The sequence below is a fragment of the Ovis canadensis genome, chromosome 25, assembly GCF_042477335.2.
Source record: "Ovis canadensis isolate MfBH-ARS-UI-01 breed Bighorn chromosome 25, ARS-UI_OviCan_v2, whole genome shotgun sequence".
Lineage (NCBI taxonomy): Eukaryota > Metazoa > Chordata > Mammalia > Artiodactyla > Bovidae > Ovis > Ovis canadensis.
Window position 1 is genome coordinate 48,104,660 of NC_091269.1, and position 25,875 is coordinate 48,130,534.

Below are 25,875 nucleotides of genomic sequence, written 5' to 3' on the forward strand. Positions count from 1 at the left end.
AGATTTATTTGTGCATGGTAACCGAGAAGATTGCTGCATATTCCTACCATGTCCCACAGCAACAAGAATCCCTTCTCTGTCTTTTACCTCTAGGAGGACATCTTTGGTGTTTAATTTCTTAAGCAGTTTCCCTTAAAACCATTAAATGAGGTATAGAATACACTTGGCCATTTGTTGTACAGTTGCTCAGTCGTGTCTGACTCTTTGTGATGCTATGAATGGCAGCACACCAGACTTGGTCATTAGGAATTTGAAATACAACACAGACAGCAACTCAAGTTCATGCAAGGGGGAAGGGAAAAGAGATTCACACCTTGCACAGTCCTAGGATTCTTCATGACATGCTATGCTGATGTTTCACACCTAGAGATTTCAATAAGCTGACATTGGACCAGGACCAAATTTCATGAACCTTGCCAAAGATTATTTAAGCCTTTGTCTAAAGAGGTAAACATGATCCTCAAGCCTTAACAAAAAAGAGAAATAACTTTCATTCACATGGGATACAGGATGAGTTTAAGATAAAGTCTGAAATTTCTCACCATTAGAAATGTTCCCTCAAAGATACAGTATCTTGGATGGCCTCCATCTAGAAGCAATTGTTAATAGATAATGAAATTCAAAGGACTTTGTCTTCTGGAGATTTGGATAATTTAGAGACAGGCTGAGCTGTGTAGGCTGTCAGATCCTGAAACATATATATGAATCTTGTTATTGTTTAGTTGCTAAGTCATGTCCAACTCTTTTGTGACTCCAAAAAGAGCCTGGCAGGCTCCTCTCTCTGTAGGATTTCTTAGGCAGGAATACTGGAGTGGATTGCCATTTCCTTCTCTAGGGGATCTTTTATGACCCAGGAATCAAACCCACGACTCCTGCATTGCAGGTGGATTCTTTACCACTGAGTCACCTGGGAAGCCCAAAGATCAACCTTACATTTCCTGTATTTGAAGGCTATTGAGAAATGCTTATTCCAAGGAAACAACATTGGTATTTATAAGATTTCATTTGGTAGAAGAGAGCAAAAGAAATATCATAAGCAAAACTTTCTGAAGTTGATTTTCTTAGAAGTGTGACATGACAAAATATATGTGTGTAAGTTTTCCAACCTTTAACAAGTTTGTGAGTCAAATGGAACTAATTTGAATCCAGTAGCGGTTTATGCTGCTATTACATGTATTTGGTCAATTTTACCTACCTTATCTGTCTGATTCATACAGCCAGTATCAGTTAGGTTTTGCTGTGTAACACACCACCCTCAAAACTTAGTGACCTGAAAGAACAACCGTTTATTTAGCTCCACAAATCTGTGAATTGACAGCTGGGCCCAGGCTCAATTGGGCAGTTCCTCTAGTCTCAGAGGTTCGAGAGATTAAGTAATTTGCCCAAGGTCACAGTGAAAGCCAGGATTCGAACTTAAAGTTTGACTGCAAAGTTCTTAACTCTGATTATTTTGTTATACTCCATTCTGTTAGTATATCCTCTTGTCTTCCCCTCCAAATGAGGAGAAATATCCAAAGTGCCTTTCTAACCACTAGTCTGTAGACTGGGGCCAGTCTACAGAGATTTCATCAATCAATGACAAAATGAAAACAAAAGGTAGGAGCAGTATAGTAAGTTTTCACAAAGCTAAATATATTCAGTTTGAAATCTTGTCTCAGCGATCTTTGAATTTGTTACCATGTGCCTTTATTGGCTTTGTTATTAGTATAATCAAAATAAATGAAATCACATGTTGGTGGTACTGATGTTTAGCCTGGTCCACCTTGTGACTTAGCCAAAGTCTTAGCCACGGTGTGTAAGTTATTAGAAACAATGTCCAAACTATATGAAAATTTGTATGAAGTCTAACCTGTGTTGTCAAAGGGCTGTTTACTGTCAACAGAGGTCTGAATGAAACAAAAATTTATCGACATGATCTCTAAATTCACAGCTATTATCCCATCAGATATGAGTTCCCAAACGTGGGGTATGAACACAGGATCTTAATTTATTTTTCATTTAATTATCTAGTTTACATTGACATTTTATGAAGTTAAGATATGTACCTTTTATTTCTAGCCCATGAAGTAAATGGCAAATTAAAACCAGTCTCTGTCATGGAGTGCTCTTAGAATTTTGAAACCACCCTGCTGTGAAGAATTGTCAGTTGATCAAATACAGGTTTTTGAATTGAGTTAAATTGTAACAAAATTACTTATCTTGCATATGAATTGAAGCATAAATAATCTTACTATCATCTCCTTACTCCTACAGCTATGACTTTGTCCTGATATGCCTTTTTGTTTTTAATTATTATTGCTTAAGATGTTAGTGCTGAAAGAGTATTTTTTTAAATCATGTTTCCTGGTTTTCAGGTTTTCAATAGTGAAACCATGTTCAAATGAGGTCTTATCTGAATCAAAATGAAATTAGGTTAAACAAATCCCCCATATTACCTTATCCACATTTTATTTAGCAGTTCATAAAAGAGCTCCCTTGAATGGGTTGATACTAGTTATGAAAACCTAACATAATCTGTTAAAAAGCCCCCATTTGATGGATGAGGAAAGTGAGACCAAAGAAAAGGAGTTAATTGCAAATATGCAATACTAGAAACTAGATCTCCTAACTCATTAATTCATGATCAGTAATTACATATGTTCATAAGCCAAATGAAAGTTGTCAGTTAAGTAGGCCTTTTGGAAATATATAGGTCAAGAGTCAATACCCCAAATGGATAGAAGCCTTTGATGTAGTGTTTTTGTTTTTGGCATGTGGGTATCCAAGATGTTAAAGCTTTCACAATAAACAGAAGCATGTGCTAAACTGTTATTTTGGGAACCACATCAAGAGCTCACAGGTTAGGTTTAGAATTCAGATTCTAATCTCATCGTGTACATTTTTGTTACATAAGGAGTAATGATCATTACAGCAGTATTTTGAAAGGGGCTGGGGTGTAAGGGCAACTTATCCATACAAGTAAAACATACTGCATTCTGGTACTTTTTAGGAGCTTCTTTTCTGAATTAGCATTGAAAGGTTTTCTTGGTTTGGGATTTTTTTCTTTTTTAATAATTCGAATGTAATATCCCACACCATGTTAATAGAGTTTGACAAGTTTCCATTTTCAGATACCAGAGAGGGGAAATAAGTTATCCTCATTGTTATAGCACTGATCACTGCCTGTGTGTTATACCATACTGCTCAGTCGCTGTCTTTGTGTGGGAGAGCATATTGTGCTGAGCTATCATAAAGGAACCTTCGCTCTGAATTGACTTCCTGTCCATGTCAGTCACTACACCATCTGACACCACTTAGGCTTTGGTTTTCATTATGCAAATATCTGCTAGGTCAGACCTTACCCTGACAGGCACAGTAGCTTTTTAAGTTATTTCAAAACTTAATGTTTGTTGATTTCCTTTTTCCAGAAAAATCTGTGTTTTTTAACATATGAGTCACAAGTTGTTGTTTAAGTTCATGACTAGCTGGTAGTCAATATAAAGTCAAAACAAAATTTTACTAACTAAACTACATAGAAAATGAAAGAAAAAAAAAAAAAGCTTATGTCTCAGGCTTTTTCAGCAGGGGGAAACCATTACTTTGTCACATCTGGGTAGTCTAAGCCAGCCAAATTGAAGTGGGAATTTCCTGCCATATGTTAGTTCTTTGAGCAACCTGTGAACATCTAAAATAGGGTATATGAGTTCTTGTTTGGTAGAGCTGTAGCCACTGTGGAGGCTTGCTCCTAATAGGTAGCAGACGTTTTTATGTACTGCCACTCATCAGGAGGTTGTGTAGTCTGTCTATAGCTAACAGTGTTTGCTCTTGTTAAATACGTTAATTTGGAAGACCTAATTTGGAAGGTAGAACATCAGGTCTCAGATACAATGGTAAGAGTGAACACTGTGACCTCCCAAATTTTGGTGATAGTTTTGTTTCATCAATAAAAAGAAGGTAAGACTGAACCACCGTGGGTATTCCCGATAACTTGAATAAGGCTATTTTATAAAGTCAGTGAAGACCAAAATAAGCCATTTAATGTAAACGAAAATAAAGATTCTGAAAAGGCAGAAGAAATATCAAGTATTTACATCAGCTTTCTATTCAGATACACATGGGAATTAGGAAGTAAAAATTTCATTCAGAAGAGTTGTGCACAAAAGGTAGAAATGCTTTATCCATTTTAAACAAGAGACATTTTTAAGGGGAAAAAAAAAAGGCTTTCCACATGATCTCACTGTTTTTGTCATCCTCTGTAAGGGAAAATATTGACATTTGCCAGACTGTTTGCTCCAGCTTTCTGATCCCCTGCAGTTTATTTTTATAACAACCTTATCGATGGGCCTCTTACCCAGCTCTCTAGGTTTAACTGAGTTGAGTCGATTTGTTACCACAGCTTCAAGTAGCTGTTATAGAACAAGCAAGACATCCTAATAAAGCTGTAAATGTGTTTACTCAAACAGAGTATTGATTTTACTTGGAGAGGGAGAAGCTGGTGCTTAGCACAGTGTCAGGGTGGATGAATTTCACTGCAGTTTTTCATTGTCATCTGCCATGGTTGTGAGACACTGAGTAAAGCCATCAGAGGATAATTAGAAGTACCAGAAATTTAGCCCCTAAAATCAGTTAACCGCCTGGGAGTTTTGTAGATTAATTAACTTTTATTTAAAATTTCCTCTAGTAATAATAATCAAGCATTTTTAATGGTGCTTTCAGATAGAGCAAGATTTCAAGGTCGTGACTTGTTAAATATATAAATTTAATGGCTAAGGGTTTTTCAGACTTTTTTTCATTCTTGTAATTTAAGCTAACATTAGAACACAATGTAAGGAGACAGTGATCTGTACTCATATCAAAAGACATACATGGTCTTTCTGAAGAATCAATTTTAAAGAAATAGTAAAGCAATTATAAAGTAATTAAAACATCCTATTAAGGAAAAAAAGACCCAGTTAGCATCTTTAGCAAACCTAAATGGTTTTGTAGTGCAGCATGACCAAGACACACAAAACTGTAAATGCCACCCTTGTTTCTTAATACCTTCCTTCATTAAAGAAGAATCTAAAATATTCTAGCTTGCTATAAGTTAGTCGTTATCTTGAAGATAAAAGTTGATTGCACAACTGTGAGAAAGATAAGAGTTAGATTAAGAAGTTACTTACCCTCTATAAAAACTATATTAGCTTTTGAATTTGATAAAAGGTAGTCATATAAACACTTTACTTGCCTCCTTGCAAATGACTAGAAAAAGTCACAGTTGAATTATACCTAGGATGATGAACATAAAACTGAAAATTTATCAAAAATATGTTTTACCATTATAGATTTTTTTAAAATTAGTCTTTTTCCCATCATCTACAGTCATTTATTTGCTGCCTTATAAGAAACTCATGCTTTCTTGCACTACTGCCCAGCTTACCTAAATGACTCATTAAAATGATGATATCTGAGGAATGACCATTTCTAAAGCCTAGGAGTAACAGACTCTGTCAAAAAAAAAGTGAAAGATATTGAAGCGTTTTCTTTGCCTTTGAAATGGTATATAGTTATCAGCCAAATTCTACCCCGAGTTAAACTTCTAAACCTTGAAGTAGCAGATTGTAAAATTTTGTTACGTAAGTGGGCACCACTAGAGCTTCTTCTTTCAATTTTTCAGAGGGTAGAGAAGGAAACTGGTTTTTCACAGCTGTATTTCCATCTTTATTCTATGTTCAAGTATTCAAAGACAGAGGAAAAGGAAAGGATGTAGATTTATATCATTCTGTTTTTTATATTTCAAAATCCCTACAATCCAGTAATTAATTTTGTTCTATTCATTTCTAGAGAATGACAGCTATGTGAAGAAGCTTGTTGTCATGGAAGCAGGGAGGGGTGCAGGATCTAGTAGGGCAGCCATACTTTGGCTTCAAGGTACTATCTCATCTGAGTCCTTTGGTCAAAGGAACAGAAACCCATTTCATCTAGCTCAGAATAAGGATTGTTTTTTAAGGAAGCACATTAGCATTAAAGGGGACATTATAACATTGTGGTTAAGACAGTGGGTCAAAAGACATGGATATGAGTCCTGGTGCTGCCATTAACTCGTTGTGGAACTAGTTACTTGACATCTCTGAGCCTCAGTTTTCTCATCTATGAACAGAGGACCAAGTACCTTTCTCATTTGGGTTATTGTAAAAGTTGAATGTAACAATGTTTACAAAGCACAATACGTAATACTTAGTAAGGACTCATTAAGTGTTACCTGTCATAAAAGGAATCTCAAGCAAGAACCATGACTGGACGAGTTTTTGCTGAGAATGGAGCCAGATGATGATTCTAGAACCCATCAGTTCTAGAGACCTCAACAGCAGAAATTCATGGATCTTTACTCCAGTGCTTATGCACTAATATTACTCAGCTTCACTGTATCTCTGCTTCTTCCTTCTTGGTCCTTCTTTTTTTTCCATTCTGGCTCCTAAAAGAGAACACTAGGTTAGCTCAATTTACTTTTTGTGTCATTCATAAATAGGACACTGGAAGAATATCTTGGGTCAGATGTCCTGGCCTTGATCCAGGGGTTGATCTGTATGCTCAAAATACATCAACTGACCCCCTCAACAATGCTGAAGGTGAAGCAGTTTTTCTTAAAAGGGTGATGGATGGAGCCTTTAAAGGGCTCTATGTACATGTATGTTTGCATGCCTTGTCTTTACCCTTTTTCTCATACTTAGAGTTCTGAAAATGTTCCCTACAGCATGATCCATCTATCACATAACACATGGAACATCAAACACCCTATATCTTAAGCTAGAAATCTAGGGATCTTACTCAATACTTTCCTTTCCCTCTGTTCAAACCTTCAGTGAGTTCTTTTGACTCAATTTTAAGGATATATCTCATGTCAACTTATCTCAAATCCATCTGTTTTTCTGCTTTATCAGATCTACCGCTTTAACTCAGGCCTGTTTTTTACTTACTACAGTAGCTTCCTATGTGCTTAGTCTCTCAGTCGTGTCCAACTCTTTGCGGCCCCATGCACTGTAGCCCTCCAGGCTCCTCTGTCCGTGGGATTCTCCAGGCAAGAATACTAGAGTGGGTTGCCATGCCCTCCTCTAGAAGATCTTCCCAACCCAGGGATCAAACCCAGGCATTTACCATCTGAGCCACCAGGGAAGGGGATTCTGCCTGGCCAAATTCTGAAAATCAAGACAAGGAACTCCTTTCTATGTCTGTTCCATTTTCTTCCTTCTGGAATAGGAATGTCTATAACTATTATCACATGCCTATCCCACCACTGCATTTGGAAAGCAGGAGCCCTGTTAATGTCTTGTTTCTCTGATTCACAGATGCAGAGGAATTTTACCCCAGGGTTTTGACCTGTTGCTGATTTAGATGATCTGGATGAGATTTGGGACTTTTGAACTGATGATGTTTGGATGAGAGTTTAAACTTTAGGTTTGAGACTTTGGGGAATATTAGGGTAGGGTGAATGTATTTTGCACAGGGGACAGACATAAATTTGGGGGTCCAGAAGGCAGACTGTAGTGGGCTAAAGGTCACCTCCATAAAGATATGTCCATATCTTAATCCCCAGAACCTTTGAATGTTACCTTATTTGGCAAAAGGGTCTTACAGAAGTAATTAAGTTTAGGCTTTTCATATGAAATTATCCTGGATTATCTCAGTGGGCTTGAAATTTCAACAAAAGCATCCTTATAAGAGAGAAGCATAGGGAGATTAAATACACAGAGCAGAAGTTAATGTGAGGACAGAGCAGACAGAGAGATGTGGCCATAACCCAAGGAATGCCAATAGCCACCCAAAGCTGGAAGAGGCAAGGGAGGGTTTTCCTCTAGGGCCTTTGGAGGGATCATGGGCCATTGATTTTGGACATCTGGCCACAGCAACCATGAGAGAATAAATTTCTGATATGTTGGGTCACCTAGTTTGTGGTAATTTACTACAGCCGCCAAAGGAAACTAATATAACTAGTACACATTCTGAAGGGTTTTGCACTTTTAGAAAACATTCTGAAGAAAATCTGCATAAATTTCACCTTTGCTTGCATGCTCTAGCTATGCAAGCCTTCTTTCAGGCCTTAGACACTTTGCACATGGAATTCCCTTTGCCTGGAATGCTCGTCCCTACTTTGCATGGCAATGTCTTTGCCATCCTCAGTCTCAGCTTAACAGTTTTCTCTAATCATTCTATCTAACATGGCTCCATTCACTCTTCTGTACTGCTGCACATAGTCATTTTCCTTAATAGCACTTAACATTCTCTGGAATTATCTTACTTATTTATTATCTTACTCACTGACTTATTGCTTCTTAAAAAATCTCCCCCATTAAAATACAAGCTTTAAGAGAATAGGGTCTCTATGTGTCTTCTTCACCAATGTATCCTCAGGATCCACCACAGTACCTAGCAGAGAATAGACAGTAAATATTCATTGTATGATATAAAGTCAGTTAATCGCGTGCATAGTTACAACAAACTTACCTCTTATGTCAAATAAACTTAGTATAAATAAGAACTTGGTTATTGAGGGATTTTGTCAGAAAGGGAATGAGTCAGGAAATAGCAGGTTAGACCATACTTTAGTATCAGAGCACCTTCACCTACGATTAAACTGTGCTGCTTAAATGACCACTGTCAGAAGGTTGGATAAAGAAGATGTACATGTGTACAATGGAATATTACTCAGCCAGTAAAAAGAATAAAATAAAGCCATTTGCTGCAACATGGATAGACCTAGAGATTATCATACTGAGTGAAATAAGTCCAACAGAGAAGGAGAAACATTATATGGCATCGCTTATATGTAGAATCTGAAAAGAAATGGTAGAAATGAACTTAACTTACAAAACAGAAACAGACTCACAGACTTAAAGAATGAACTTCTGGTTGCCAGGGGAGAGGGATAGTTAGGGAGTTTGGGAGGGACATGTACACACTGCTATATTTAAAATGGGTAACCTTCAGGGACCTACTGTGTAGCACGTGGAACTGTGCTCAGTGTGTTTTGGCAGCCTGGATGGGAGGGAAGTTTGAGAGAGGATGGATACGTGTATATGTATGGCCAAGTCCTTTCACTGTACACCTGAAACTATCACAACATTATTAATTGGCCATACCCTACAATACAAAATTTAAAAGTTTTTTAAAAATAAATAAAAGTGAAAAAGCAAAAAAAAAAAAAAGATTGAACTTTGCTATTATATGTGTGGATGCTCAGTTGCTGAGTTGTATACTACTCTTTGCAACCCCAGGGACTGTAGCCCTCCAGGCTCCTCTGTCCATGGGAATATCCAGGCAAGAATACTGGAGTGGGTTGCCATTTCTCCTCCAGGGGATCTTCCTGCCCAGCCCAGGGGCTGAACCTTCCGTCTCTTACATCTCCTGCATTGGCAGGCAGGTTCTTTACCTCTAGTGCCAGAATATGAAAACTGATTCTCAGGATCATAATCCTGAACATCAGTTCCTGATGTTAATAGGCAGTAGCATACAAGTCAGAGGCTCCCAGGAAGATATCACAGAATGTACTGAAGTTACCCAGTAGATATCTAAATCCGATTTGCTAAAATGCCTAGTGGAATGTCCAGTGCATCCAGTAACAGTGCCTTTGTCGTGTCCTACCTAGGACCTTTACTGCTGTTTCTTACTGAAAGTGTTGTGAAATGTAGCTTCTCCACAGGAGTAGCAATGAGACTCCGATGAACATACATATATGCCTGGGGCATAACCCTTGTTTCATTTTCTACACAGTTACCTAAGCTTTAAGCCACAGAATTGTTCTTAACTTTTTAACTTGCATCAGCACTCACATCAAATCACTGTTTATTCTCCTTCCTACCCTTATTATCTGTCACATTAGACCTGTGGTTCTCAAACTTGAGCGTGCATCAGAATTCAGAATCACCTGGAAGACTTGTTAAAAGATACGTTGCTGGGTCTTGTCCTTAGAGTTTCTGATTTGATAACATCGGGGATGGGGGTTAAGTCACACTAAAGCTGCTGGTACAGGAACCGCACTTAGAGAAACACTCCCAGAATATTGAAGTAGATGCCTATGTGATCTCTTGCCAGCGCTCTCTTTCCTAGTGAATTCATGTTACACACTTCTGCCAGGATTATTTTTAAAGTATTTATATGGCTTTCCTAAAAACTCTAAAATCCTCAAGGATTAACACTGTTTTATCCATCTTTGAATCCTTTGATGTCTAGCACCTTACCTAGTAATGGCAGGTATTCAGTAGCTGTTGGTTGAATTAATCAAAATACTTTGATTTGATAGCATTCTAGGTTTTTATTTTCATTTGCTTCTTATACAAGTTTGTATAAGTATATGAGTGTTAGCATGATAGTGGCATGAGTCTAATAAATTGAGGCAGATTAGTCAGTGTTTTAATTTATAGCTTATTCTCTCTCTTAGAGCATGCACAGGTAATAAAAATAAAAGTACAGCCTTTAAGTTGACTGTCTCATTTGCCGTGTGGCAGCATATATCTGATAACCATTGATTTAGAAGGTATAGCAGACCAGTCTAAGAGAGCACATAAAATCATCACTGAAGTGTAGATACCTAAGAAAGATGGAAAATAACCAAATATTGAAAATCAAATTGACCTAGAAATGACAGCAAAATTTTTACAAAGAAAATGACAGGGAGAATATAGAATTCAGCACTCTTAGTTGCTGTAAAATATTATATCAGGTTTGCTTTAATTACACGGTAATGCCTCTGAGAACAAAGGTAATTACATGATAACTTATGTTACTATTCCCATATTATCTCTTAATAACTATGTGATTAACTCATCACTACTATACAGTGTATAGTTCAATATTACTCATGTTTAAAGAACATTGATAACTTAAATGGATGAGTTGGGGTGGGATGAGGGATGAAGATAGTAGAGAAAGCATAGTATTATAAATATCTAGAATGCAAATGATTCATTAGATCATTGACCTACTCCTCAAGGATCTGAACCAAAGCTGTGGAGAATACCATCAGTGTCTAAAGTAAATCATGTGGCTTCGAAGACAACATATGTAAAATATAGTAAGTTTACTGTGAGCAATGAAATAGATAAGTGAGCATAGGACAAAAGGCATATACTTTCATGTTTTGAGAGGTTTTTAGTTGTAAGTAAGTATTAAGATTTATTTTTTAATGAAAAAAGACATTCTTTTACACATATCATTAAGCCAGCATCTTGAGTTTGTATGTGCAGACTATGTAGTTAGGATGTATAGCACCAGAAACTCTTCATTCATTCACCGCTGATAGGAATGCAAAATGGTACAGCCACTTTGGAAAACGGTCTGACAGTTTCTTAAAAAATACACTTACTGTAAGATCTAGCAATTGTGATCCTTGGTTGCCCAAATGAATGGAAAACTTATACCTACTTATACCTTCATCCCTGCACACAAATGTTTATAACACTTTATTCATAATTGACAAAACTTATAAACAGCCAAGATGTCCTTCAATAGATGACTGGATAAATAAACTGTAGTATATCCATTCCGTGGAATATTATTCAGTCATAAAAAGAAACAAGCTATCAAGCCATGAAAAGGACACAAAAGAAACTCAGACATACCACGCTAAATGAAAGCCAATTTGAAAGGGCTACAAATTGTATGAATCCTTTACCGAAAGGACAAGACTATGAAGAGAGTAAAGATATCAGTGATTGTCGAGGGGTGAGGGGGGAGTGAGAGGTATGAATAGATAGTACAGGGGTTTTTTGAGCAGTGAAACTATTCTATGTAGTATTGTAATGGTGTGTAACAAATCAGACATTTTCTTTTTATATGTCTTTGAATCCTATAAAATGAACAACATAAAGTGAACCCTAATATAAACCGTGGACTTCAGTGAGTCATTATCAGCTCATTAATTGTTAACAGTTAATGATACGGGAAATAAGGGATGTAGCAATGAGAGGGTATATAGGAACCCTGTGCTTTCTGTTTAGTTTTTCTGTAAACCTAAAACTGCTCCCAAAAATAGTCTATGAATTTAAAAGACAAAAAAGGCCAAAATGGAAAAACATTTCTTCCACCCACCTCATTTTACTAGTATCTTCAGTTTGGGCGTGTGCCTTAAGTTTCCCAGCTTCATCAGTTGCAGTGTTCTAAGATTCTAAGGCCAGTGTCCTATGGCCAGTGATCTCACCGTTTTTACTAAAAAAGCTTATTCTATTGATACCACATAATGACCACTCTATTCAAGTACAGTGAACCTTTCTGCTTAATTCTGGCAGGAATTCTCCCAGAATCCCTGCTAAGGAAGCATTGGTCCCTGAATTTCCATTTCAAAAGATGCAGACTGATGTATTTGGCATATGCCATCTACAAATGAAGTCTTCATGTGGGGAAGAAATACTGTACTAAGGTTGCCTCAAAAACTCTCTAAGGTGCCTCCTCTAACATTGCCTGTGTTTCCCTAAACCTGAGAATATAGAAGGTAGTGAAGATCTTTAGTTCTTGAGAAATCTTTCTGAGAATAAGGACCAATTTCATTGTACTTAACATTCATACTGATTTACTTTACAGAAAGCTGTTCCCCAACTGGCTATAATTATTAATAAATTCTAAAAGCATGAATGGAAAACTATCAGAATAAAACATCACTTAACTGAAATTCTTGAATGAGTTGTTCGTAAACATTTTCTGAATAATTAAATGTCCCATGTTATCCTTTAAAATGTTTATTGATTTTTTTCTGATTATAAAAGTAATATTATTTACTATAGAATATTTAGGAAATAAAAGGAAACAGGAAGTAAAAACCATCTCCAAAATCTGGAAATGATCATAATTCTTCAGACATAGAAGAATTTTGCTTTTTTACTGTTTTGAATAAACATGTTTCTAAAATACATTGCAAAGATCTGACCAAAGAGTAAAAATGGAGGGAAACACATGTAGGAATTTAATAAAATCAGAATGAGTACAGATGTACTCTACTGTCTTTGCAACTCTTATGTAAATCTAAAATTATTTCAAAATAAAATGTTTTAAAATGTTTGGAACAAGATGGATTACTTAAGATACGATGGTGGAACAAAAACGTAACTCTGGGAAAAATGAAAGTTGATTACTACCAATCATGACACTCAATTTCTAGATGGAGTAAATAATTAAATGACCATAAGTGAACTAAAAAAAATATAAGCTGATATTTATCTGAATTCATGGTATGGAAGACCTGTCTCAACTCAAATTTAGTGGAAAAAACTATTAAAAGATAAATATATCGATGTGGCAATCTAAGGCGAGTGACAAAATAACAGGAAGTACTCTCAACATAAATAGGAGACAAACTGGAAGAATATCTTTTAGAAATCAATTATAGACGAGAAATCCTCTAGTAGGAGAACAGGTAAAAGCTGTCATCAGACAGCTCATAAAAAGAAGCAATACAAATGGCCAGTAGACATATGAGCTAAAAAATTTTTCAACCTCCCTAATAAACAAATTTAAGTTAAAACAAAATTCTGCCTTTCACTTTTTAAGTTATCAAACAGATTTTTTTATAGCAAGAATGCTATTGGGTATATATGTTAATAACATCATTTTGAAAAGGAGTTTGGCAATATGAATAAAAAGCCTTAAAATTAATTACCTCTGGGGCTCCCCTGGTGGTCCATTGACTAAGACTCCGAGCTCCCAATGCAGAGGGCCTGGGTTCTATCCCTGAGCAAGGAACTGGATCCCACATATACCAAGATCTGGTGCATCTCAATAAATAAAAAAATTAATTAAAAAATTAATTACCCTTCAAGAAATATATCCCAAGAAAATTAAATTTTTTAATTGTGCACAATAAGTGTTATTAAAATGTTATAAAGATACTCACTATAGTGTTATAGTAGTAAAAAAAATTAGAAATACACTTAAATATCCAGTAATAGGATTAAGTAAATTATACTGCATCTACATTTAAAATGCATGGTCTCTAAGAATATTTAAAGATATAGGAAAATGTTTCTAATAAAGTTTTTATTACAGAAATAGTACCTGTAAGCAGTAGAAAATACAACAGCACAAAAAGGAAATATAGAAGTACTATATTTATATGTAATGAAAGGTAAGCATGGCTTGCACCCCAGTCCTCTAATTCCCCTGTGTGAGGTAGCTTTGGTTGCTGGCATCTGTTGAATCCACCCATAAATATTATGTGTTTGTACAAGTTTGTATATGTATATATATCCTAGTTTTCATCAAATGAGAGTATACTGGGCTTACTTGAGTTTACATTTACTTTTATCTTGGAAATTGTCTCATAGCAGCTTAATGAAGATCTAACTCATTTTAGTTAACTGCTTTCTGTAATTCCTTTGCATGGATTTAGCTGGTCACCTTTTTGAATTGTTGGATTTTTTTTTTTTAACATAAACCATGTAGCCATATGTGATGATAATCAGAAAAGCTAACTCATGCTTTTACTGTGAATGTTGAGTGAACAGGAATGGAGTCTACTGGGTTTTTAGTTCCAGCCACCATGAGAAATATTAGTGAAGGAACTGTATATGAAAAAGAAAATACTGACTTATAGATTTCATTCATTTCCTTCTAAAATATTCCTGGCTCCTAAGTGTCTTTATTAAGACTTTCATAGTTACTGACAATATTTCTGTTTTCTATGGATGACACTAAGGAAATTCTACATGTTGTATGTTTTCTACAGTAACTACAGGGAATGGACAACTTGAGCTAGAAAATCTCATTGCCTTTTGCCCACACTAGCCATCACACCTCTATATGCTTTGAGAAAAAAAAAAACTTGGTACTCCTTTCAGCACACTTTAAATTATGTGTCAGGTCTAATCTCGGACACTGAATTCATGCTGATTGAATGCTCAAATTGACCACTCTCTTTAATAGCAGTAAAAGAAAAGTCCAAATGAAATTAACCAGAAGATAATAAACCATACTGGTTGTTAATGGACTGAGGTTTATTCTGAGAACTCTGGGTCTGTGATTGCTCCAAGATTCAGAGCCCTAGGAACCAAATTCAGTGTCAGTGAGAAGCCTTCAGGTACACTGTGCCTCAGCAGCCTGAGCATGGACCTAAGGCCCATGACATGACCAGAAGTGGGAGAGGCCCTGGAATAAGCCTGTCCATGAAAGGATCAAAGAGAAGTTAGGAGTCACAGAAAGAAGGCACTCAAGTTAAAAGGTACAACCACTGCCTCAGCATGTTCTTGATTCGGAAACCTGTACTGCTGTTTCTCGTTCACCAGTGTATGCCTCCTGTTCCTGTTCTCATGGCTGTCTTGAAAGGCATATACACAGAGCCTTACTATTCATTTTTAACATGATATACTGACAAGGACCATAAGCTAATGGCCTCCCCACAAAGAGCTTCTAAAGTACTTTTTCATATTGAACACCCATTCCAAGTCAGTTATTTAAAATTTTACTTCTTACTTCTTCTTTGGCCCAGAGTCTTTACTGAAAGAGTACAAAATTCTTTTTTAATTTATCTGCAAGCCATATTTATCTGCTATAGTGTCTTCTAGCCACAGTATTTGTAATTCATCACATTCAGTGAATGAAATATGAATAAGCACTTTGTTTACTTGCTGGCACAGTATTTGTATATACTAACAGCATATTGTATTTTTCCTACCTAAAAATACTTTATTGAAATAATATCCTAAAAATACAGAGAACTTTAAAAAATTGGGGTGGGAGAGCCAAAAATTCTACAGAAAAATAAGCAAAAGATCAGAAAAAACAATTCACAGAAAGAGATTAGTTTTTTAAACATAGAACAAGGTCTTCAATCTCACCCATAGTAAGAGAGATGCAAATTAAATTCACATTGAGATATGTTTCTAACCCATCAGATTGGCAAAAAATCAAAAGCTTGACAGTGTACTCTGTTATTGAGATTGTGAGGAAATGCTCATTAAACATTACCAGTGGAAATGCAAAAGGTTTAACCCCAAGAGAGTAGAATTTGGCAGTATCTAACAAAACTACTTACGTATTTATCCTTCAACCCCCAAAATGCCACTTCTAGAAATTTACCCGAAAGATACACACACACACCCAACAGCATAAAAGCACACATGCAAAATGTTATTCGTTACAGAATTATTTGTAATTTCAAAGCATTAAAAACTGGTGAACATTCATACATAGGAGATGGAGTGAATGAACTATGGTGTATCCATACAATAAGCTGCTATGCAGCTGTAAAAAAGAATGGGGAAAATCTCTTATGTATTAGTATGCAGTGATGCCAAGAGATATTTTAAGTGGAAAAAAAAAGCAAAGTGCAAAAGGGCATATATTCTATGCCACTCCTTTTGTATAAAAAAAGAGGAAATAAGAAAATGCACAGATATCTGCTTACTTTTACAAAAATAAACACAGGAGTTTAGTTCAGTTGCTCATTCATGTCCAAATGTTTGCAACCCCATGGATTGCAGCACGACGGGCCTCGCTGTCCATCACCAACTCCTGGAGTTTACTCAAACTCATCTCCATTGAGTTGGTGATGCCATCCAACCATCTCATCCTCTGTCGTCCCCTTCTCCTCCCGCCTTCAATCTTTCCCAGCATCAGGGTCTTTTCAAAGGAGTCAGTTGATTGCATCAGGTGGCCAAAGTATGGAAGTTTCAGCTTCAGCAGCAGTCCTTCCAGTGAATACTCAGGATTGATTTCCTTTAGCATGGACTGGTTAGATCTCCTTGCTGTCCAAGGGACTTAAGAGTCTTCTCCAACACCACAGTTCAAAAGCATCAATTCTTTGAGACTCAGCTTTCTTTATAGTCCGGCTCTCGCATTCATACATTACTATTGGAAAGACCATAGCTTTGACTAGATGGACCTTTGTCGGCAAAGTAATGTCTCTGCTTTTTAACATGCTGTATAGGTTGGTCATAACTTTTCTTCCAAAAAGTAAGCATCTTTTAATTTCATGGCTGCAGTCACTCTGCAGTGATTTTGGAGCCCCTCAAAAAAAACTCTGTCACTGTTTCCATTGTTTTCCCATCTATTTGCCATGAAGTGATGGGACTGGATGCCATGATCTTAGTTTTCTGAATGTTGAGTTTTAAGCCAACTTTTCCACTCTCCTCTTTCACTTTCATCAAGAGGCTCTTTAGTTCCTCTTCACTTTCTGCCATAAGGGTGGTGTCATCTGCATATCTGAGGTTATTGATATTTCTCCTGGCAATCTTGATTCCAGCTTGTGCTTCATCCAGTCCAGCGTTTCTCATGAAGACAAACCAAAAAACAGTGAAATTGGGTACCTCCAATGGGGAGAGCATAGGGTAAAAGAAAGTGACACTTCTCTGAGCATACCTTTTTTAGAATTTTTAATATTCTACATATTTTTTAAAAAGTATTAAGTTAATAAGGATGAAAGTGAGGGATGAAAATTGAAATCGTGACCCCCAACATTTTTTTCGGTCTTAAGTAAGTGAACCATTCTGAGAGAGTCAATTCCTAGGCAGGCTGATAAGAAGTTTGGGGGTCCCCAGGGAGAGAGGGGTCTGGAATTCTCAAGGAGGAGGAAAGGACAAACTTTTTTTCCCTCTACATTCCTTAGGATTATATAACAATAATGTATCCTGCTTAAGGACAGTTTCTGGAAAAAACCTTCTGGCTAATCCTGTTATCTTAAAATGTAAATTATGGGAGTGGGTCTAGTAAGGTCTTTACAACCTCCAGACATTCTTTTGATTCACTGTAATAGCTAATTAAAAGTATATAACTCCATTCCTAACACTAGTGAGGGGGTACTCTTTCTTCCCCCTTCTGATGTCTATGTCAGAAGCTTTCTCTGTCTCTTTTATACTTTCATAAAACTTTATTACACAAAAGCTCTGAGCGATCAAGCCTCATCTCTGGGCCCGGATTGAATTCTTCTCTGGAGGCCAAGAGTCCTGGGGTCTTTCGTGGTTCAGCAACAGCTTGTCAGTTCTGAAGTGGAGTAAAAAGGAGAACCAATCTAAAGAGCATACTGAACACAGTATTTGAGCACATTGGAGAACAGCAAACCGATTCTAAGCTGTTTTTAATAGTTTTGGGGTTTTGTAAAATTAGTAGTGAAGCAATTTTGAAGCTGTTTTGGAGATAGTATAAAACTGAGCCAATAAATATTTTGATATTGTTGAAAGCTAGGGTTTTCACTATGGAAAAAAGTACAGAATCATAATAATGGACTGGAGAAAGGTAAGAAAGAGCGCTATAAGGATGGATTGGAACTGGAAGCATTGGTGTCAATTCAATTTCTAAAATAGGTTTGTGTATACATGTATATACATACATACACATTTATGTGTGTATGTATGTGTATCTGTATCTGTACATGTGTATAAGTACATACTTCCTAGCTCCATTTGCTATCAGGGTATAGAAGCAAAGAATGCACCTACCTCCCACACTGTGGTCTCTAACACCATTTTACCCTAATAGGAAATAGGTATCCTTGGAAAAATGGCAGGTTCTAAGGCTGAGATAGGGTGAGTTTAAGATGAGCCAATAATATAATTCCAAAAAGTAAGGAAGTACTCAAAGATAGTATGAGGGGCATATCCAAGGACACCTGAGCCAGCTTTAAGGTGCTCCCACTGGTAAAAACTGGGACATTTTGAGCACCATATAGAGCTGTATTGAATTATAAACCATTGATTAAAAAATAAAAGTCTGTGCCTCCTTATTGATACATAAATAGATGAAAAGTAGTAAATGAGATAAGAGATAAGCTCTTACATATAGAATGTTGAAAGCTGACTGGTAAATGTGAAGGGAGTGCTGGAGTTAGAAAATCATCATGGTTTAAGTTGCTTCAGTTAGGAATTACAAGTGAATACTAAATTTGGGAGAAGGGATTGGGATTCTTTATAGGGAGCAGAATATTTGCATGGTATTAAAGTGTCTACCAGCAGACTCCTTGTTAGATACAAGGGAAAATATAACTATACAGTGGAGAAGTAGGACAACATCTTGATCAGGTGATCAAAATTATCACCAGTGAACAGCAGCCAGACATAATGTGTTCCTAAATGTGATACCCTTGAGAAGGACACAACATAATTTTTCTAGTATTCTGGCCAGGAATGCATAATCTGAATTTAATCATGAAGAAATATCAGACAAACCAAAATGAGCATCATTCTATTAAATACGGAGTAGGGGAAGACTATATTCTTCTAAAATGTCCTTGTCACAAAAGTCGAAGGAAATGTTCAAGATAAAGGAAACTAAAAATATGACAAATCCTAGACTAAATTCTATCCTAGATGGAAGAAAAATGCTATGAAGGATATTAATGGGTCATTGACAAAACTGGAATATGAACAGTCAATTAGATAACACTGTTCTAACAGTACTACTGAAGTCGATGACTATGGTTATCCATGAGACTAGCCTTATTCTCAGGAAAGATGCATAGATAGATTTAAAAGTAAAGGGCATGACAAATGCCACTTCTTCTCAATTAGTTCAGTGGAGAAAATTGTGTTTTATACAATTTTATACAAGAGCAGATGGGCCCAAAAGGAGCAAAATGTTGACAATAAGTACATCCAGGTAAAGGATATATGGATACTATTTGCATTGTTTGCAAGTTTTCTTTCTTTTTTTGGCAAGTTTTCTGAATTTGAAATTATTTCCAAATGTGGTTTTTAAAAAATACATTTTAGGCCAGCTAATAATAAAAATCTAAACTTAAAAAATTGTACTGAAAAACATTATGCTAAGTGAAGTAAAGCAGACACAAAAGGCCAGGGGTGGGAGAGAATGGAGAGTTTAATAAATATAGTTTCTGTTGGAGTAATGAAAATATTCTGGAAATTGATAGAGGTGATGGTTACACTACATTGCAAATAGACTTAATGGCTTGAATTGTACACTTTAAAATGGGTGAAATGGTAGCTTTGAGGTTATGTATATTTTACGCAATAAAAAAGGTATCTTGGGGATGTTTAATTCTTATTATGAAAGAATTTCCTATGATTCTTTAAATATAAGCTCCTTTATTTTTTTAAACTATTTTGTACAACTTGTGAAGACTCATATCAGCTACTTTATGAAGGTTCAACTTATAACTGATTATATAACATCTGTAGTTCATCTCAGTTAGAATTTAAAAATAGATTGTTAAAGAACTGATATTCACTCAGGGCAAAGGTCTAAGCTTTTTTTCTCCATGCAGGTTTTCCACTTGTCAAAGCAAATGTCTCTTCAGGGGACTTCACTTCAATCATCAACTAGCTCTTCTATTATAAAGAGGATGCTGGTACTTATGCTTCTCAAAAATATTTCATAAACATAAGCTTTCTTTTTCTCAGAAAGAACATACCAGGAGGAATGAGGAAAACAGATGTTCCTTATAAGTCTTCTAATAGACGTGTTTCCATTGTAAGCCGATCTGACTGAATTTGGCATCTGCTCCATTCACTGTGTGGGCTGAACAGTGTAGTCTCACAGTTTGGCTGAAAGTTAATATTGACCTTTGACTGTTACCTGAAAACTCAATGATAAAATACTCTTACTAAACCTCTTGAGAGAGTGATTTCACATTCTAAGCAAATGTCTTCAAAATACATCACTCCATTAACCAAATTAATTATTCTTTGGTTGGGCGTACTTATTTATTTTATTGGATACGGCATTCCCCAAATCTGACAAGGGAGAAGCCTGTGTGGTCAGAATGGTAGAAGAGAAAGAACATAAATCTCTTATAATGCTCTCTACAGGTCACTATACCACAGCTTTTAAATTAACCTTAACCCCCCAGCTGCCCAGGGCCTGTGAGGCCTAAAAGTCTGGCTACAGAACAGTTTCTCATTATCATCTGTTCTTCTGCGTATTTGAGTACTGCTATAGCATCTCCGGTTTTCCTTAGAGGGGAAGTAGCCCCAGGTTTTTCTGTTCTTGACTATCTTATTTGTAACTACAACAGTTTTTTGTGTAGTTTTATTACAGTATAATTGACATACAATAAACTGCACATGTTTAAAGTGTACAGTTTTACAAATGTTGACTTATGTATACACCCATGGACCATCACTATGGACACATTTACTGCGTCCGTACTATTTGGATTATTTCCAATTTGGGGCTATGCCAAATAAAGCTGGTCTGAACATTCATATACAAACCATGGTTAAATACCTAGAAATAGAAAGACTGAGTCTTTTGATAGGTGTATGTTTAACTTTTTAAGACACTGATAACTGTTTTTCAAAAAGAGTCTTATAGTCTCATAATCAGTATTTGGGGCTTTCCAGTGTCTCTGAGGTAAAGAATTCGCCTGCCAATGCAGGAGATGCAGAAAACTCAGGTTCGATCCCTGGGTTGGGAAGATCCCCTGGAGGAGGAAATGGCTACCCACTCCAGTATTCTTGCCTGGAGAATCCCATGGACAGAGGAGCTTGGCAGGCTGCAGTCCATGGGGTCGCAAAGAGTTGGACACAACTGAACGATTGAACACACACACAGGCAATCAGTATTTGAGAGTTTCAGTTAATCTGTACTCTTGCCAACACTTGTCAGTTGTCTTTCATTTTAGCCTTTCTAGTGGATGGGCAGTGGTATTTCATGGTGGCTTTAATTAGCATTTTTCTAACAGATAATAATGTTGAACGTCTTTTCCTGTGCTTGTCTGACATGTTTATCTTCTTCACTAAAGTGTTTGTGTAAAAGTGCTTAATTTATTAAGTCAAAATTATTTTTTCTTTCATAAAAGTTTACACTTTTTATGTCCTAAGATCTTTGGCAATTTCAAAATCACAAAGATTTTCTCATAAGTTTTCTTCTCAGTTTTATAGTTTTAGCTCTTGCATTTAGACCTGTGATCCATTTCAAGTTAATTTTGTGGTTGGTGTGAAGAAGGGTAGAAGTGTATGTGTTTTTTTATGTTTTCACATATGGCCCATCCAGCTCTTCTAAGAACATTTGTTTAAAAAGAAGTCTATTATAATAACATGGAAAAAAAGATTATCCTTTCTCCATTGAATTGCTTAATACCTTTATAAAAATCAGTTGGCCACATAGAAGTAAGTTTATTTCTGGATTGTCTGTTCAGTTTCACTGATTTATTTGTCCATCTTAATACCTGTACCACAATGTCTAAATTATTTTAGTTATATAATAAATTTTTAAATCAAGTACTCTTGTTTTCAGAGTTCTGTTTTGATTAGTCTAAATTCTTTGCATTTCCACATAAATTTTAGAATCAGCTTGTCAGTTTCTATTAGAAAAGCTTGCTGGAATTTTGGTTGATATTACATTGAATCAGTAGAGCTGATAACAATATTGAGTCTTCTGTTCTCTGAATAGTGTATAGCTCTTCATCTTACTTAGCTTGTTTTTATCTCTCAGCATTGTTTTTTGTTTGTTTGGGGTTGTTTTCTCAGCTTTTTTTTTTTTTTTTTTTGTCATTTTCAGTGTTGAGGTCTTACACAGCTTTTGTCAGATTTAGGTATTTCACATGTTTGGTAGTATGGTGAAGAGTATTTTTAATATCAATTTCTAACTGTTCATTGCTGGCATATACAATTGCTATATATACACACATTACTAGTATAAAAATTCAATTGATTTGTGTATAGGAATCTTATATCTTGCAGCTTCACTAAACTAACTTAGTAGTTCAAGTTAACTTTTTTCTAGATGCCATAGGAATTTTTATATAGACCAGGATTTCTCAGTTTGAGTATTATTGACATCATAGGATATTTAGCAGCATCCCTGGGCTCTACCCTCTAGTTGCCATTAGCACCCTCTGGCATGAGTATGACATTGCCACATGTTCTCCAGGAGGCAGAATTACCACTGTTGAGAACCATAGATATAGGTGGTCATGCCATCTGCAAATGAAGACAGTTCTACTTCATTTTCAGTTTTGATGCCTTTTCTTTCTTCTGTTTGCCTTAATGCACCGGCTAGAGTCTACAGTACAATGTTTAAGAACAAACATTCTTTCCTTGTTCTTAATTTTAAGGGGAATAACACTTCATCGTCCTCCATTAAGAATGATATTAACTGCAAGGTTTTCATAGAAGTTCCTTTCTGTTACTAGTTTGTTGAAAGTTTTTTTTAGAAATCCATCTTGGGTTTCATCAAATGATTTTTCAGTATCTATGAAGATGACCATATGATTTTCCTGGTTAATATGGTAGATTACATTGATTGATTTTTGAAAGTTAAACCAACCTTGCATTTCTAGGATAAATGCTACCTTATCATGAATTATTATCTTTTAAAATATACTATTGGATTGGATTTGCTAAAATATTTGCATCTTTTCTGATTATACTGTCAGAGTAAAACTGGCCTCAAAGAGTGAGTCAGAAAATATCCTTTTTAGTTTTCTAGAGTTTGTATATCTTCCCTGGTAGCTCAGACAGTAAATTGTCTGCCTACAATGCCTACCATGTGGGAGACCCGGGTTCAGTCCCTAGGTCGGGAAGATCTCCTGGAAAAGGAAATGGCAACCCACTCCAGTATTCTTGCCTGGAAAATCCCACAGATGGTGGAACCTGGTAGGCTACAGTCCATGGGGTCGCAAAGAGTCGGGCACGACTGAGCGATAACATTGACATTATTTTTCTTCTTTAAATGTTTGGTAGAATTCAGCAGTGACACCATCTGAACTGGAATTTTCTTTGTGGGAAGCTTTTTAATTTTAAAATCAAATGTTTCATAAACTCAAGGCTATTCAGGTTATCTATTTCTTCCTGAGTGAGCTTTGATAGATTGTGTATCTCCAGAAGTTTGTCTTACTTGTCAGATCTGAACACCTTATAGTTCTGTAACACTTTGTTGGCATTAAGTTGTTATCCTTTTAGTGTGTATAGATGCTCTAGTGATATGATGTCTCTTCTTATCAGTAGTGACCATTTTATGTCTCTCCTCTTTTTTTTTTCGTTCTCAGTCTGTATAAATGTTTATCGTACTATGATTCCTACTTCCATCTTCTCAACTTGGTAACTGTCAGGCTCTGCCAAGGTTTTCCTTCCGTGAATCGTGGCCTGGTAGTTTTCCTCATTTGTTTCCCTTCTTTCATGTATCTTTTGTGACTGATGTACAATATTTGAGAAACTTTGTTTCATATACTTTGTTTTTATTTTAAAGTTGTTTCTGAAGAAAGGGTAAATCTGATTGTTTTATTTCGTCTTGATCGGGAGCAAAAGGCCTCAGCATTGTTATCTAATCACATTTATTTTAATGTCAAACTGTTCCATGGTGCTTGACTCTAGATATTATTTCCCTGATACTTCTGGGAGTGAAAAAGGTATATAAAAGGTCCTTCATAACTTTTCAACTCTCAGATTTGTTCTTGGAGAGATATCCAGATGATAGAGTTTTTCCCAAATAACAATTCTCTAACAGCAATACAGAAGGAATTTAGAGAGATAGGCAGAGGTATAGCTCCTAATTACTCAGCTGTAAAGACCAAAGACAATACTATTTGGCCAGTAATTCTTTCTTACAACCTTTTACTCTCAAAGTTAAAGGAAAGCATGATCGTTTATGCCTAGAAAGACTAGACTGACTTGATGATGAGTTGTTAAGTCCCAACTTGAGCTCTTTAAAAGAATTATTAGGGAAGAACCCTCTAACCCTGGAGGTTTGACACTTCACTGTCAAGACTAAAGGTACGTAGACCATATTTTATTCTGGCCCATCTGACATTTCTGATGCCATTACACAATACTCAGGTTTCTCCCTTCTGTCTGTGCTCCAGGTTTTCTGTCTCAGCTGGTCTCTGACAAGCCCCTAACCGAGTGCATCCGTGCTGGCCACTATGCTGCAAGCGTCATCATTAGGAGGACTGGCTGCACCTTTCCTGAGAAGCCTGACTTCCACTGATGGAAAAGCATGAAGCTGCATCCCAGGAGTACAGACACTGCCCAGATTGTTTCCTGAGAATTCCCATATTAATCAAGAAGAAAACTGAATGCCACCTTTCCTACTATAATAATGTTGATTCTTAATTTAGGGGGTACAGTAATGCACAATAGAATCTTTATTCTCTCAACAACCTAAAGTAGGAGGTTTATTTCCATAGTTTGATAGTGCCAGGCAAATGTCAATTAAACAGGAATATAGTATTTCAATTGAAATTTTTGTTTCATTTTCCATTACACTGTAAATTCATGTGTACTAAGCAAAGTGATCATTTTTTTACATTTCTGCTTTGAATGCAGATGCAATTTAATATAATAGATTTTTTTAAAGGAATTAAAGATAATACATAAATCTTTAGCTTTTATACAAGTATATTTAATTCAGAAGTGTGTTTATACACATATACACACACGTGTTCATATATGTACCACATATATACATGACAAGTGGTTAAATAAGGTACAGAAATATTTATCTTTCCAAGTTATGCCAAGTAATTTCATCAGTGTGTACTCAAACATGTAATAAATTTTGGATAATTAATTTGCCAAATTATAAGCTATATTATAATATTCAAGTCATAATCTTATATTTACTTATGGTACTCTGTATTTGATACAAATAAAAACTTGTCATAAAGGGCCTTTTTTCTGTCTTTGTCCTGTACTCAGCAAACTAAGGTAGAAAGATAACTGTCTAATCCTGGGTCCTGAAATATCTGATCTGTTTATGGAGATAGAAAAAACAACATAACACATCAAAAAATAACTTAGTATTGGAGATCAGTAAGCCACTGTTTTCAGGAAGACAGAACGGTGTGATATAACTTCTGGGGAATGCCCTGGCAGGCCAGTGGTAAGGACTTCATATTTCTGCCCCAGGAGGCACAGGTTCAGTCCCTGGTCAGGGAATGAAGATCCTACATGCTGTGTAGCACAACCCCCACCCCAAAAAAATCTTAAAAAAAAAATGGAACCTCTGGAGTCAGACGTACTTACCTTGATAAGAGCTTGTGCA

General features: G+C 36.1%; 1 protein-coding gene across 2 annotated transcripts in view; it reads left to right on the forward strand.

Annotated features, from left to right (window-relative positions):
- The window catches only part of ADK (adenosine kinase), a 543,033-nt gene extending 517,533 nt beyond the window's left edge, over positions 1-25,500 (forward strand). For both annotated transcript variants that reach the window (XM_069572166.1, XM_069572167.1), the window contains exon 11: positions 24,695-25,500. In XM_069572166.1, the coding sequence (XP_069428267.1) occupies positions 24,695-24,819 (125 nt within the window). In that variant the 3' untranslated portion in view covers positions 24,820-25,500. The remainder of the gene's footprint in view (positions 1-24,694) is intronic.
- Positions 25,501-25,875: the final 375 nt, after the last annotated feature.